The sequence below is a fragment of the Maylandia zebra genome, linkage group LG14, assembly GCF_041146795.1.
Source record: "Maylandia zebra isolate NMK-2024a linkage group LG14, Mzebra_GT3a, whole genome shotgun sequence".
NCBI classification, from domain to species: domain Eukaryota; kingdom Metazoa; phylum Chordata; class Actinopteri; order Cichliformes; family Cichlidae; genus Maylandia; species Maylandia zebra.
In genome coordinates this window covers 29130866-29147504 of record NC_135180.1, presented here as the reverse complement: position 1 = coordinate 29147504, position 16639 = coordinate 29130866, and the positions used below count along the sequence as shown (strand labels likewise).

Sequence of the window (16639 nt, the reverse complement as noted above, 5' to 3'; positions counted from 1 at the left end):
CTAAAGAATAAAATAAACAAAATGGGAAATCAGTAATAACCACTTATCAACATGTAAGCAGGGGGCGGTTACAATACTGTATAACTCAGGTTCACCCTAAATATTAGGTAGTTACAGTGTAATAACAGCAGGTTGATCTAAGCTGTAATACATTTCTTGCACTTGACAGCTACTTCCAATCATTCCCTTACTCAACAGTTGTCACCACAGTTGGTAGCTCCACATGCGTGATTTTGCAGTTTTATGCAAGATGTCCTTCCTGACAAAACCCCAAAGGTGATTTGTGTCTTCAAGTGGAATCAAACCAGTGACCTTTCGCTTGTCAAGGAAATGTGGAAACCACTACACAGCCGTTGTGCTTAAAAATACTGTATAATTACCGTTTAAGATGGATAAACATTATCGTTTCTTCTAAAGGACAATTTCCTCTAATGGGAAAACCAAACAAAAACAAATAAATAATATATAAATAATATATTATTTTCAATTTCTTTGTTTCTAAATGTTTCATGCTACTTATTACTTTAAAATGCCCAAATATTTATATAGTGTAGTTTTTGTCCTCTTCTCTTTTAAACCGCAAATTGTGACTCCTTTGTTTTGCAGTACATACAGCAAATCGAAAATGTTTGGAAACTACAATTTATGTAGGTATTATGAAGTACTTCCAATAAAATATAGATAAAACATAACCATATTTCGTTGTATTAAAGTATACGTGTAAGCATAATTTAAAACAATGTTCACCGTGACTGAAAAAATAATTTAAAAAAAAGGGGGTGTCTGTTTGGTATCTTCCTGTACTAACTGTGTGGAATCCGTCTGTTTTGTCCCTCGCTGGCTGCCGTGGTGCCAGAGGGGTTGCCTGGAAACGGCGGAAACGTTTGGGCGCAGCAGCGATGGAGAAGTATGAGAAAATCAAAGTTGTTGGAAGAGGAGCTTTCGGGTAACGTCTGGCTATACTTACACTTTATATGTAATTTATAAAAGTTCTTTTATGTCACACACATCAGCCTGTCTGTAAACGCTGCGCTGTCAGGAGCGAAAGAGGAAAACAATTTTTCCCCTTAAAAAGAAGTAACGGAAATCGTCAAACGTGCGAAGAAGACGACGACGGAGAAGGACGTGTTACCAGAAGTAACAGAGCACTGGACGCGATTTATTTACTTTAAAAACCAGCTATCTGAAAGGCATGTAGAGGTCAGATGAGTGTTAAAGTCTGCCAAAGTCACCAAAAATGTTTACCACCCTCGGTCAAACCCTATATACATTATATTGTCAAAAGTATTTGGTCATCTGCCTTCACACGCATATGAACTTGAGTGACATCCCATTCTTAATTCATAGGGTTTAATTTTATGCTAGTCCAGCATTTGCAGTTATAACAGCTCCAACTATTCTGGGTAGGCTTTCAACAAGCTTTAAGGGTGTGTTTATAGGAATATTAGACCATTCCTCTAAAGGCGGATTTGTGAGGTCAGACACTGATGCTGGAACAGAAGGACTGGCTCCCAGTCTCCGCTCTAATTCATCCCAGAGGTGTTCTGTCGGGTAGAGGTCAGGACTCTATGAAGGCCAGTGAAATTTCTCCACACCAAACTTGCTCTTCCATATTTTTATGGACCTTGCTTTGTGCACTGGTGCACAGTCATGTTGGAACAGGAAGCAACTTAGCCGCTGCTGTTCCCAATCTCTTCCACTTTATTATAATACCACTAAAAGTTGACTGTGGAATATTTAGAAGTGAGGAAATTCATAACTGGACTGGTTGCACAGGTGACATCCTATCACGGTAGGCTACCACGCTGGAATTCACTGAGCTCCTGAGAGCGACCCATTCTATCACAAATGTTTGTAGAAGCAATCTGCATGCCAAAGTGCTTGATTTTATATACTTATGGTTATGGAAGTGATTGGAACACCAAATTTCAGTGATTTGGATAGGCGACTGAATACTTTTGGTAATATAGTGTTAGTTGGTCCAGATGACAGGGTAAGATGACAAATGAGTGTAAATAGTTTGTAACCCGCCTACAAACTGAATTTCAAAGTTTAACTCTAATTTTTTTTATATTAAACTTCAACTAATTGAATGAGTTTTTCTGGAGTTTTGAAAAAGAATATGTGTTGGCTAGTGTTTTATGAAAGAGGCACTGAAGTCTTAAATTGAATGAAACTTTTAATCTTTTAAGTGTCATGAAGATATATAATTTTAGCTGATAAACAAAAACCCCAAGAGGTCATAAAACACTACAACTATTTTTCCAATCACAAACTTTATAGCCAATGACAAAAACACTACCATGTCACATATGAATAAATATTAATTTGATGGTCAAAGATGGTCAAAGAGTCGGTTTTGCTTAGGAAGGTTTCTGCATGAAGTGACCTGGAAGAATAAACATTGCAGGCATAATCGGAGCTGGTTGAATTCTCTAAGTACTAAGAAAAAGCAATTCACATATTTATGTGTGATTTTCAATTTTATGTGCTAAACCTTTATAGCTTATTTTTAAATGATCAATATTATGCTACTGTCATAAAATCTGCTTGTTGTTGCTTTACACGAAGAAGGGAGCTTTATAAGTAGGAAAAGCTCCATAAATAAAGATTATGAGCTATATTGAGTTACACTAGATCATCAGAAAATATGACTGAAGTAAATAATCTCATTTTGACTGGTATGGTATACACTTTATGAGCTCCATGTCCCTGTTCATTTAAATGTCCAGCCTTGCTAATGAAGTTTTACTGTATTTCTTAGGGGTGGTTCTCTTTTTATGTGACTGTGTGAAACAACATGACACAAACATGTTTAAAATTTAGTTGTTGTCTTCACTCTTCTGAAAATCCACAACATCTGCCATCACATTTTTAAGAAGCTGTGTATAGTGTAAGTAAAGTTGGATTCTTTGAGGACCGTCCTTCTCTTTTCCTTATAGTGTCCATTACACCTGACCATTAAGGTCAAGGTAAAGAATTTTTTGGACTATTTGTCCACAGCATATATATATTAATTGGAGATGAGAGGGCAGTGGGAACAAAGCGTAGCTGAAGGTAATCAAACGCAAGTAAAGACAGACAGGAGGTAAAAAACTGAATCAAGATGAGTAATCTGACTATCAAAGCAAAACTGAAAATAATTGAACATTCAAAACATAATAAATAAAGCCAGACAAAAAGACTCACAATAAAGATGATCATAGAGACAGGGGGACACAAAGACTGAAACACTGGGCAGACTAGAATAACAATCCAATCAAAATAGGAACCGAAACTCAACAAATTCCAAAAAATCAATTTTCAGTAACATCTCAGAAACCTCAGGACTGTAACACAAATCAAATATACTTTTCAGGTACACAGATGGAGAAAGCTTCTGATGTCTTCTGAAACAAAATCAACTAATCTAACCCAAATATAGCAGAAATTTCATTTGTAACATTGACATTTATTATTTTCATTCTATTTGTCTGAATTCCAACTTGTGATCAAAATACCATAGAGGCAGGAAAAAGAAATCTTGTTTTCCATACCTGTACATTCATATCACTTTGAATTGGTGTTGGTCATACTTCACATCTGAATGATAAAACTGTCATTAAAAGATGGCCTGTTTGATGTTTGCACAATGAGACATGGGATTGTGCTGCTTACATTTCATAAATAATGCACATCAAGTGGATTTATCCCGAGCCTGAGCTGCTCTGCTCATTTTGCAGTTTATTTATAACTACTTAAATAATCCATCAGAGGTGGGAAGTCACAAGGTCCTGATCTGCACAGCTGTACTTTTATGTCAGTACTTTATTTGAATAGAACACAATGTTGATCCCACAGCATGGCAGAGTTATTTTTTGAGCCCAGATGTTAAATCGGCTGATAAAGTGTTATTATTTTTCTACATAAAAGAATCCAGTCAGGTTATATGCTAAGAAGACATGCACTGTGTTTGTGTCCCTTCCATTTATTTCTCTTTTTATTCTGTGCCAGCCATGTGTGGGAGTAGTTCTTAAAGGTTAGTACAGAATGCTGTGAAAGGGTCAGATTTTTCAGATTCTCTATTCTTTTACAACTTTGTCTCACATTAGCTTAAAAATCTTAAGTTAAATATTGAGGTTATTTTACTGTGTTACTGTGTTTATTTGGTTCACATTATCGCTTCCCCAGAGAGTAACGTGTAATAAATCAGTGCCAAAGCTTAACTCATTCACTGCCAGCCATTGGCAGTGAATGAGTTAAACCCATTGACTCATTCACTGCAATTGACGGCTATAGACGTCAATGGCAGTGAATGAGTTAACAATGTCAAATCTAAACTTCAGCAAATCACCCTGCTCATATTTATTCAGGAAACGGTATCTCTCATTCTTCTTCACTTTGCTCTGCTGTCAGGATTGTTCACCTGTGCCGCAGGCGCAGCGACGCGGCCTATGTCATCCTTAAGGAGATCCCGGTGGAGCAAATGTCACGAGACGAGCGTCTGGCAGCACAAAACGAGTGTCAGGTGTTGAAACTGCTCAACCACCCAAATATTATAGAGTACTATGAGAACTTCCTGGAAGACAAGGCCCTAATGATAGCGATGGAATATGCTCCAGGTAACCTTGCTATAATATCTTATTACACATCTCCCTTTTGTTAATTGTACAGCATGTTACTTTTCCCATGATATAGTCCTGCAGGGCTCCATACCTTTGCTGGTTCCCATCATGTTAGGCCTGGGAATACCACATGAGGCTGTGTGATAGTATTACAATTCAGAAATCTGTTTATCTATAATGTAAAAAATGTAGATTGCCATTAGTGAGGCCAGCCTTCTGCACAAATGCACCAAAACAAAAACCTAAAATCATGAGGCTTGGATCTTTATATTTTCATACTAAAGACGAGGACTTTGCCAAGGCCTCTAAAGTTCTGCAATGCATTTCTAAATGACATTTTCTCAATTTGTGATTGGTTAAGTAGCTTGTTTTGCCAGTGGAACTGCCATAGCTTACAGATATTGGTGCACGTACATTGTTTTGATTCAGATATAAAACCTTACATATTTTGGTGTTTTATGAGCATTTTTCACTCATTATCTTTTCTTTGTCATTGCTCCAACTATTCTAGCAGTAGTTTGTTTGATTTTTTGGTAAATATATCCTGCCTGGATTTATTGTCATATTTTTTCACATGAAAGAAAATTATTGAAAAAGTACATGGACTTTAGTTTTTGTTAAAGTTCAGATTTTGCGGCTGTAAACATCCAAAAAGTCTATTTGTTGCAGATAAAAGTGTTGATGTGATTTATTTACATGGCTGGATTACTTATTTTTTCTAATGCTTACAGTAACATTTCACTTGAGCAACAAGGTCACCTGCTGTGATCTTAAAGCCCTTTAAAGCCTTTAAAATCCAATGTTAATTGGCTGTAATATCATTTCATTACTCAGACCAACATAGTAACTTCCATTATGGTTCCAACAAACCAAAGTCATCTGTGTTGTTTATTCTTCCCTTCATGTTTTCTCCATGCAGGTGGGACGCTGGCTGACTACATACAGAAGCGCTGTAACTCGCTACTGGACGAAGACACCATCCTTCACTTCTTTGTGCAGATCTTGCTCGCCCTGTACCATGTTCACAACAAGCTCATCCTGCACAGGGACCTCAAGACTCAGAATATTCTTCTTGACAAACACCAGATGATTGTCAAAATCGGAGACTTTGGCATCTCCAAGATCCTCGTCAGCAAAAGCAAAGCTTACACGGTGAATCGTCTTACCTCTTCCCTTCATTTTTAGAATTCTAAATTGCATTCTGAAATGGAATTAAAACCTCCTTTATTTCCTGTTACAGGTTGTCGGGACCCCTTGCTACATCTCCCCGGAGCTGTGTGAGGGAAAGCCGTATAACCAGAAGAGTGATATCTGGGCTTTGGGCTGTGTGCTGTATGAGCTAGCAAGCCTCAAGAGAGCCTTTGAGGCTGCTGTAATAAGAGCATATACTTTATACTGTCCCATTTTGGGTGTGATGATAATACTGCATTATTGTTTTTACATTACTCTTCTTCTCCTTAAATGTATAAATTATAAACTCTTGCTGTGTGCAAAGGCATTCAAACCATTAGAGCTACTCTGTTTACACAATGGGGGATTCTTAAAATTTCTCAGAATATTTCATAAAAGCACCCGCATGTTGTCCCACTTTAAAGCACAAACAGATTGCTACTGCTTCTGATATCCACTCAGATCAATAATTCATTCAAATCTTTTTTGCTTTTGCTCAAGTCTGTTTTCACTACCGATTACACTGCGGTTTAGTGCTGTGAAAGATTCTTGTTTTGACAAGGATTTAGGGTAGATGAGAGATTATGCTTTTCACATCAATCTGTGATGCATCTTATGATTTCACTCCTTCATTTTTCTCTCAGAATCTCCCCGCCCTCGTTCTGAAGATCATGAGCGGCACCTTTGCTCCGATCTCAGACCGTTACAGCCCAGAACTCCGACAGCTAATTCTCAACATGCTCAATTTGGATCCATCCAAACGGCCTCAACTCAATGAAATAATGGCTCTCCCCATATGCATCAGGCCCCTGCTTAACCTCTACACAGATATAGGAAATGTAAAAATGCGCAGGTACAGTCTTTTTGCTTAATTAATAATGAAATAAGATTATTTTAACTACAAGAGTTTTGATGTCAGATTGAGATTTATTATGTTTTGTGTAGTGACTTCTGTCTTTATCAATATCTTCTTTTCTTCCAGGATTGAGAAACCTCTGTCTACGGTGCAAACTGGTCCTCAAGGTAGACCAGGAGGGAGAGTTCCTGCCAACAGGTCAAGAGGTGAAGCATGTAGTTATTTGACCATAGTACTGGCTGATCTAGACTGATAGCGTCAGTTACAAAAATTGTTGTTTGCTTTTTTTGGGCTGAAACAGACAGATCAGTTGGTTTAGGACCAGGAAAGGTGCATTCCCTCCCGCTGTCTTCTGTGTATACGTGGGGAAGTGGCATCTCGACCCCTCTCCGCCTCCCGATGCTCAACACGGAAGTGCTTCAGGTCTCTCTGGGCCGCACTCAAAAGATGGGTGTGACCAAGACTGGCCGTTTGATTACATGGGAGGTTTGTGTGTGTGTGTGTGTTCTTTGTTTTTTCTTTTTTTTTTTTTACTTTGACTGCTTTTCCTGAAGTACAAATGTTCCCTGTAACTCTGACACAGTGCAAAAGGAGCAGCTTTGATCTGATATGCTCTCCTCAGCCTTGCTGATGTTTCCACTGTTAAACGTCCAAATATAGCTGAAAGAAATTATGAGCCAGTACTTGTTGTAGCAAACAAGAAAATCCCAGAAAGTTTTAAAGACTCAAATAGCAATATTACAGGACAGCATTGTTATGGTTGCTTGGAGAAGCTACAGTACTAAACAGACAACATCAGATTGAAGGATTTTAGCACTTTTTTATCCATATTTTGAGTTTTAAGATACTCTTGGAAAAGCATAAATTCTCTACATGGGTATTTGTATACTTTAAAAGTAACATCTGGAAGGCTTGAATATTGCAGACTCGTGATTTCCTCTTATTCTGTTACTGCCATAAAGAGACTCTCTGCTCACTTTAGTCTAATAACATTTTTTGTCACAGGCTCCATCAGTGGGGTCCTCTGAGGCCAGTCTTCCTGGTGTGGTGGAGCAGATCCAGCCTCAGTTTATTTCTCGCTTCCTCGAGGGTCAGTCTGGAGTCACCATCAAGTCTGTGTCCTGTGGTGATCTCTTTACCACCTGCATGACAGGTAGGTGGGCCATTTGTCTTTGGATACCCATCAGAGAGATCACAGCCGTGCCAATCAGTTTAGTTAGGAGCTGTGCTGTAGAAAATCTCTTTATGCTCATCCCCTAAAACACTAAACCGGTGTTTGAGTGCAAACTTTGGATACAGCCAACCATCTCTTTATCTTGATATTGTGAATCTACCTGAACATAACCCTCATGCTTGCCTGGCAGTTAGGAATGGTTGTTTCTCTCATTCTCACACTGTGGTACACTCACAGCGTGTTTTTGAAGGGTTTTGTCAACCCATCCAACACCACAAAGCCGATAACACAGGATTAAAGACTCTTTTCTCTTAGCTCATGTCTCTTTCATCAGTTTTCACTGTTGTGTTGCAGATTAGTGTTTCCTAGATGGGGATTAGAAGCATTCTGTTGGCCTCTGTAAGAATACACCTACACTCATCAACTAATAGTCCTGTTAATCCCTTCTTTTCATTTCCAATTTGCAGACAGGGGCATTATCATGACGTTTGGTAGTGGAAGCAACGGCTGTCTAGGACACGGGAACTTCAATGATGTAACACAGGTACACTATTTGAATGCCTTAGTAAATGCAATGATAGCTGCCAGTGTAAGAAATTAGGTATACCCTAATAAAAGTAATACAGTTAAAGGCAACAGCTTCTTTGTAAATTCCACTCAAATCAACTTGTTTAGATTAATAAAGGTGGATTACATGTTAAAGAAATCTCTCAATCAGTAGAAATTCTGTGACCCTGAAGTTAGTCTATAATACCATTTAATCAGCAGTGCACTACTGGAAACACTGTGTGGTTTAGGTGAGAGAGCTAGTGTGCAGGAGGCAGCGCACATGATGCCCACTAGCTAGTGGTGAATGTGCTGGAATATTAGCTGGGTTGTTGGAACACTGGAGCAAAAAAATACAGACGTCGTCCTAAAAAGCTGACAGGTTAGACTTCATTCCACACGCTTCTACACAAGCTTGTGTGTGTTTTGCAATTTCACAGTGTTAAAATAATGTCTTTTTTTCATGGCTTGATGTGCTCTCCCTCATATTTTTACAGAAAAGCACACATTAAAAGCAGACGTGCCTTAACATGTACAATGAATTGATAACAATGAAATAATAATGGATGAATGAATAATTAAAAGACTTTATAGAAAGAGATGGTCGTTAAAAAGACATTTTTAAAATTTATTAGGCAATAGATAGTACAGAAGCAGACAGGAAACAAAGGGAGAGAGAGGAGTGAATTCAACCAAGAATGATGCAGTTTCATTTTATACAGTTAAATGAATGCTATGAGGGCGCAACGTCCCTACAGATTTTTGATGAAAAGCTTTCATTTCATTGATGACACTGTTTTTGTTCTCAGCCCAAGATAGTGGAGGCCCTGCTTGGTTACGAGCTCATTCAGGTGTCCTGCGGTGCTTCCCATGTTCTCGCTGTGACCAATGAAAGAGAAGTTTTTGCCTGGGGAAGAGGAGACAATGGTATAGTAAACAAACCAGTTTTTATTTTCTTCTTTTTGGTGTTTGCTTGTGTGGTTTATGACAGCTGCATCTCAACACAGAGCTTAATGGTTGGGTCTCTGTCTGAAAGGTCGCCTCGGGCTCGGCACCCAGGACACCCATAACTCTCCACAGCAAGTGTGTTTACCTGGCGACTTTGAAGCCCAGAGGGTGGTGTGTGGAGTTGACTGCTCCATGATTATTAGCAACCAGCACAGCATTGTGGCATGTGGAAGCAACAGGTGACTATTCTGGTTCTTGATTCAAAAGTGTGACAAAAATGAGGAAGTGATGAGCAGCGTTATATAACGCTGAGACAACGTTTTCACTCATTGTTTCCGTAAAAAATGCTAACATTTTTTCACTCTATAAACTCGATCATGTGGGTTGATGGTGGTAGGTTAAAAGGTCAGAGAGGTACTTTCCTAGTGCACAACGTGTGAGACAGCATTCTCTTAAAATGACAAAGCCTTTGCATTCACTCAGCGCTAATCCCGCTCTCTCAGAGAGGATGTATGTGTGAATAGGAGAGGGCAAGAGTAGTAAACAGCTTTGTTCACACTTCTGTGGCTTACAGACATGAAATACATACACAGTAGCAGTGAACTCAGCTCCAGACCTTAAACATGTATTGAATACTTGATAAATATGAAACTAAAAGATTACTGGCATTAAATGATAATTATTCTTCATTGATGGGTAAGAAGAACTTTATTGCACGATATTCATCAAAGTGTTCCAAAAATAGCAGGTGGAACTATTTATATACCATGAAACTTAACAGACTTCATAGCCAACGGGATAGAAACTTGATACACATGATAGCAAACTAGACTGGAACGTCTGCCTACTTGGGATTTTTTCTATATTACATAATGTCAGATTTGTTTTCTGGATTTCACCGATTGCAGCTTTTAGCCAAAAGGCAAAAAAGAAACGATACTTATGAGCGAGTGCTGGTAATGTGTTTGTTTACAGGAAACAAACAGTCTTATATTCTCAAATGTATGCATGCTTAAACAAACACTTAAGATTTGGACGAATACTACAGCATTGTGTCTGTTAAAAATGTTTGTTTTGTTGTTTTATTGTACTCAGGTTCAACAAGCTTGGCCTGGATATGATCACAGCTGGAGAGGAACCGAATCCCTTGAATCAAGTGGAAGAAGTTCATTCTTACACTCCAGTCCAATCAGCCCCACTCAACACTGAGAAGATTGTTTACATTGACATTGGAACGGCGCATTCTGTCGCTGTTACAGGTTCAAGAAATTCACAATATTATTCTCTTTTTTGGAAAGAGTCTCGTTTGTAGCTATTATAGCATTTCTTTGCGAGTGCCTTTGTATGTTAAGTTTAAGTCCAAAGGTGGACCCAAATACAGACTGGCACACAGAGTAATACACAAAGCAAGCTTTACTTTCATGCTGACAATAAGTTCCAGGGAGGAAAAAAGGGTGACTAATCCAAAAGTACAAAAACTGCCAACAAGCACATGACTTAGAAGCAGCACCTTATGAGAGAAGCAGGTGGTACAACAGATGAGTTGACAAAGAGGAAGACAGAACTACTTATACACAGAGGGCTGATTGGAAATGAGAAACAGAAGGGAAACCAGACAAAGGTGAAAACTATCAAGATGATCAACAAACAAGGGATAAAATCCAAAGCAGGATACAAGAGAAATCTAGGTATCAGAATAAAGCAGGAAATTAATCAAGAACACAACTAAAGGATAAATAAACTAATTTGAGGGGAACACAGAAACACTAAATAGAGAGAGGAGCAGATATTTTAAATAGCTGATTGTTAGAGATTGCTTAACGGCAAATGTTTTTCCTCTTTTTGCATCTATACAGTCTGTTTATCTGCATCCAGAACCTGCTCAAATGTGATTGGTTAGCACCCAGACTAAAGCTGACTAGAAAAACAGAAACCAGAAAGATTGAAGAGATTAGCCCTGACAAAACTGCAGTAGTTCCCTTGCTTTTGACAGCATTGGGTTTAGTGGGATGCAACAAAGAATCCTGAATAATGTCTGTGACCTCTTTCTTTTTTTCCCCGCAGACCCTTGTCAGGCAACTGCGGTACAAAAATTAATATTACTGCAATTCATTAAAAACGTAAATTTTTCTTATCCGCACAAGGGAAAAGCTGCTAACAAAGTAATTTCACCACAAGTGTAATTCCTAAATTTTTTCTTGGTTTATGTCTCCACCTTTTCGTTGTTCAGAAAATGGTCAGTGTTTCACCTTTGGCAGCAACCAGCACGGTCAAATTGGCTCCAGCTCCCGACGTAGCAGCCGTGCCCCCTGCAAAGTGTCTGGCCTGCAGGGCATCACTGTGGCTGCCTGTGGTGACGCCTTCACCTTAGCCATAGGATCTGGTGAGTAGATGCATTTATTGAGTCATGTTTGTAACATTGCAACAGATTTCTTTTTGAACCACGTTTCTTTTGAGACTTGAGTTTTGTGAACAAGAATCCTCAAAATATGTTGGATGGCTGACAGAGGAAACTGCAATATAGTTTTAAGTAAAGTGTGATATCAGGTTAATATACTTATGAGTAGAAAAGAGTAAATATCACGTCTTGAAGTTTTTGAAGACCCTGCACACCTGCAAAGGGGCTTTCAGTTTTTTCTGGCTGCCGTTCAGGTTGAAGATGGGCCGGGGATGTAGTACAGTTTGAGAGTTGACTGGATTACTGGAACCAATAAGAAGGAGAAAAGTGTGTGTACACACAGCTTAAGCTGCAATCAGGCCAAATCTGTTTTTCTGGCAAGGGAGACTTGCTTGGTATGCCAGAGAAACATAAACGGTGAGAACTACCATGTCTAATTATATTAGCCAATGAAACTATAAATTACTGTTAGACATTTCTTTTTACCTCTCAGCTGTAAAAGACTGATGGGGTATTATCATCAACCTGCCGGGTAGGTGATGTGGAGTCCCAAGTTTGTGAATGCAGTAACTGACATAGGAGTTTCAAATTGATACCATAGGTATAACTATAAAAAAAACAACAACGAAAAAAACGGGTGATTTCAAATCGATAACTTAAGAAGGAAGTCAACTAGGATTTTGAAATGGATAACATTAGATTTAATCTGATAGAGACCACATTTCATTGATAGCTGTTGTTTAGCTGCTTTACATGGGTATTTTATTATATCTCAATTTGACTCTGACTGGCTGTGTCACCACACAGTTATAATGTACAACACCAATTCTGAAAAAGTTGGGACCTAGGAGTTGGTAGCCTGAGAGCTCGACAGTCATAAACATTCCGTATTGATTTCTCTAAATTCTCTGAAATCTTTGATTATGTATTTACTGCAGATTACAAGAGATTCACAATTTAATTTTGAGGAACATTGTTCAGAAATTGTTTCACAATTTGTATATGCAGTTTTTTGCAGATTGGTGAACCTTTGGTCATCTTTACTTGTGACAAACTGCCTTTCTAAGATGATCTTTTTATACCCAGTTAGTTGCTGACCTGTTGGCGATTAAACTAATGATTTGCAAACAACTACCCGTACTGTTCCTCCAGCCGTTTCTATTTAGTACCACTTACTTTCTCCAGCCTCTTCTTGCCCAATGCCAACTGTTTTGAAATGCATTTCTATGATTAAATTAAAAATATTCAAAATATATTTCTTAATATCGTCATTTTGTCACTTTAAACATTTGATATGTTTTCCATGCTCTATTATGAGTAAAATATGGGTTTTATGAGATTTGCAAATAATTGGATTCTCTTTGGACAGCATCTCAAGTTTGTCAGAAGTGGGTTTATAGCGTCAACTCCAAAATAAAGCCGATAAAGATGATCATTGCGGTAGATTCTTCAGCAAGTTTCACATTTGTTCAGGATTATTTTCACGCCATCCCAAAGATAAACCCACGGAGCCATCAGTTAAAGACCTGTGTGAATTAATGCATGCTGGGGTTCTGACTCTCAATTTGGTGACCATCCTCTTCTTCTTCTGTTTCTGTTCTCTGCAGAAGGGGAGGTGTACACGTGGGGCAAGGGGGCCCGTGGCCGCCTGGGAAGAAAAGAGGAGGATTCTGGGATACCAAAGCCAGTGCAGCTCGATGAAAGTCACCCGTTCGCGGTGACATCGGTGGCTTGTTGTCATGGCAACACCCTGCTGGCAGTGAAACGTAATATTTCACTCATTACCCTCTGTTAACAAACTCTGTGAGATGTTGGGATGTGGTGAAATATCACTACTCCCCAGATGAAAGACAAGCTTAACTCGAGACAAGGTCCCCCGATAACATCAGCAGAGTTGCATGTTCATCTGTGTACAATAGTGAAAGGACTCATTTGTAAGTTTGAAAGCTCAGCTGTGGCGAAAAATGTGGAGTACTTCCATCTTTTACAGACGGGGTGCCAGGGGGTTTGTTTACACAAGAAACTAGTTTTTATGCTACAAATATAATTTTTATCTGCACACTAAAAGTAATTGTAGGTCACAGAGGTCTATGGAGTGGAACAGAAAATGGCAGTATAAACAGTGATGGTACAAAACTGAGGGCTTGGATTCCACTTTATATTTGAAAACAGCTGCAGAATTAGAGAAGATTAAACTGCATCAGAATTCAATAAGTGACAGAGATGCTGGTAATCCAGCAACAGGCTGCAGGGCTGCTGTTTAAATGGTTCTCAGGCCTGAGCTGAGCAGCAGATATATAGAGACCAACCACTGTGAGAGGTTTAGATTACAGTACAGACCATTGCACAAGTGCCCAAGTGAGTGAGTTTCACCCTTCTAACTCAAACACTTCAACATTAAACAACAGAAATGGAAAGAAACGGAGGGTGGTCCTAAAGGTCCAGTATAAAGATAAAGAAGGATTGTTTTGAGCTCTGAATCATGCAAAGCTTTTTTTTTTCTTTCTAAGAGTCGAGAGATAAAATTGTTTGTATAGTTTTTTTGGACAACAAGAATGGTTCGTCATGTAGGTCAATGTTTTCTCTACGTGACCTGATGTGTGTGGATGATATGACACATGCTTGAACAATGTTTCAGTGATCAGGATCTGGTGAACATTAGGAAACACATATGTGAAGGTCAAAAGCTAAAACACACAAGTACAAAATCACCAGGTTTTAAAGTTTTCCTTAAGGAGGAAAGAATTAATTTAATTTAACACAAAATTAGTTCACAAACCTCTGAAAGGAACTTAAATTCTTAATGTGAGCTTTAAATTGTGAGTGGAAGGCAAAAGTCTTCACAACAATTACTTGAAGACAGAATTAATTAATTATTAATTACTTTAAACAATGAACAGAGAAAATGTAGATAATTGTGTGCAGATGTAGCTGTGGAGTCACTGTGAAAAGCAAACATGTTTTTCTGGTCCAGTAGCCCAGTAGTAGTAATTGTGATTAAACAATACCAAAGAAAATGCAGCACTGCAGACCATTTCTCCAAAATTTGTAATATTGATCCTAAATTTAAAAACAAATAAGACCTGAAGTTCTTTTGTATTATGTCGTATTTTTGCCTATATTAGTCATGAGTGAAAAAGCAGATGGAGAAAGAAGAGAGCGGAACATCTGGACAGCAGGAATCACTCTGTTGCAGTGTTAAAATTTCCATTAGACTAGTCAGGACTACCAGACCTCCTGTAAAACATGACAAGCTCTTACTGATATTCATTTAACTGTCAGCCTCATTATTGGCCCACTGATTTATTGGGTTAATACTTTTTGTGCAACAACAGACGAGTTGTTTGCTGCTGGTTCAATTCATTCATCGATTAACCTGCTAATTGTTTTCTTTGTGGGATGAATGAATATTTTGTCTAACCAATGTCAAAATGTAGCGAAGATTTCAAGCCAAGGTGGCATCTTCAGATTAATTCAGTACAAAAACCAAAAGCTGTTTATCTTACTGTTGTATTTAAAGGAGAGAAGATAGAACCAGTTCCCAATTAGGTCAAACACTTGCACCTGATTCAGCTCTACTGACATTGCCATTCTGTTTCTGCTTCAGCTCTGCTCGAGGAGGCCATCTCCAGATGATCTCGTCTTGAAAAATAACCCACTCTGCGGCCATCGTGAGACCCGACAGCAGACTGTGGAGGAGGACCGCTTCCTCCTAGAGACCCATCTGTGCTGAATTTAGAAAGATTTCCTTTCAAACCCCAGCTGCAGCCTCAGCCTTTCTCTCTCTATCTATTTTTCTTTCAGGTGTTTCATTCAATGGTTTGATTTCATGATGCAAAGCACAAAAAAAGGTCACAGCCTTGCTGCAGGTTTTATCTCACATCAGTTCGGTGAAAGGAATGTTGCAACACAGATACTGAAGCTAGATTACAGGAAGTCATTAGGCTGGGCTCATGCAGTGAGCTATTGTGCGCTCTCATGTGCAGTGTCAGCACAAGAAAGACCATTAAAAGGTCAAACTGGTTTGAGCTCTCTCAAGCAGCCGGTCAATGAAACGAAAAGAATGAAGCCACTTGAGCGTTCATCAGACAAATGAAGTCAGCACCACGTCAGTGGTCACTTTGCGATTTATTGGATTACAGCGGTGTTCGAACCACATAACGACGGACCGAGCTGTGTCTGAAACCACTCGCTTGTTCGCTCATTCACTTTTGTAAGATAAACAGCAGTTCAATGAGAGGAGTGAAAGGAGATTTCAGACTGTTTACTGACTGCAGCAGGAAATGGTGCACATGCTGGGCTGTTTTCATTCCAGTGTAGGACTCTGAACAGCAGATGAAGTTCACAGTTTTATCATTATTGTCCTTGTAACTCATTGAAATCATGTTGCTGTACAGAACAGTGTGAAAACTGTTCATGTGATGACCAAAATCAAAACCTGCCAAAGTGTTCAGAGTACAGTAACTATTTCATTCAATGCCTCACTCTGATGCAGACACAACCATGCTGAAAAGGGTTAACAACAAATGAAAATACCACAATGTTGAAAAACCCCCATTGTAGTAAATGAAGACAAACTACACCGCCTCAATTTAACTAAAGAAATAAGGGTCTTCCGTTGGGTTGAAGGTTCAGTAAGATCCTAACCCCACTGAGAATCTTTGGGATGTGCTGAGGACCTTTTTTGGGCCAGTCAATGTAAACTTGAACCTGTAATAATGAACGATTTGAAGAAAGTTGCACACAGAACCTGAAGTCCTAATAATGCAAAGTGGGGTCAGTTTGAAGTACTTTATATGCTGCTGCATGGCTTCATTTCCAATAGTAAATCCAGAGATCATCTGCAGTTACATGATTATATTCTGTATTTAGGCTGAGAGCAGTCTGAGACTGCACAGCTCAGCTTAGGCTGGAAGTTCTGTCTCTCCAGAGACGAGGGGTAG

The 16639-nt window shown here is 38.9% G+C and overlaps 1 protein-coding gene across 1 annotated transcript; it reads left to right on the top strand.

Annotated features, from left to right (window-relative positions):
- Positions 1-845: 845 nt before the first annotated feature.
- Positions 846-15457, top strand: nek8 (NIMA-related kinase 8). The gene is made up of 15 exons (XM_004558205.3): positions 846-946; positions 4396-4601; positions 5524-5756; positions 5845-5976; positions 6419-6627; positions 6757-6836; positions 6932-7116; positions 7636-7783; positions 8272-8348; positions 9160-9277; positions 9387-9537; positions 10394-10557; positions 11529-11681; positions 13304-13462; positions 15304-15457. Exons 1-15 carry the CDS (start codon positions 900-902, stop codon positions 15330-15332), a joined length of 2091 nt encoding a protein of 696 aa, XP_004558262.1. The 5' UTR covers positions 846-899; the 3' UTR covers positions 15333-15457.
- The last annotated feature ends 1182 nt before the right edge of the window (positions 15458-16639 follow it).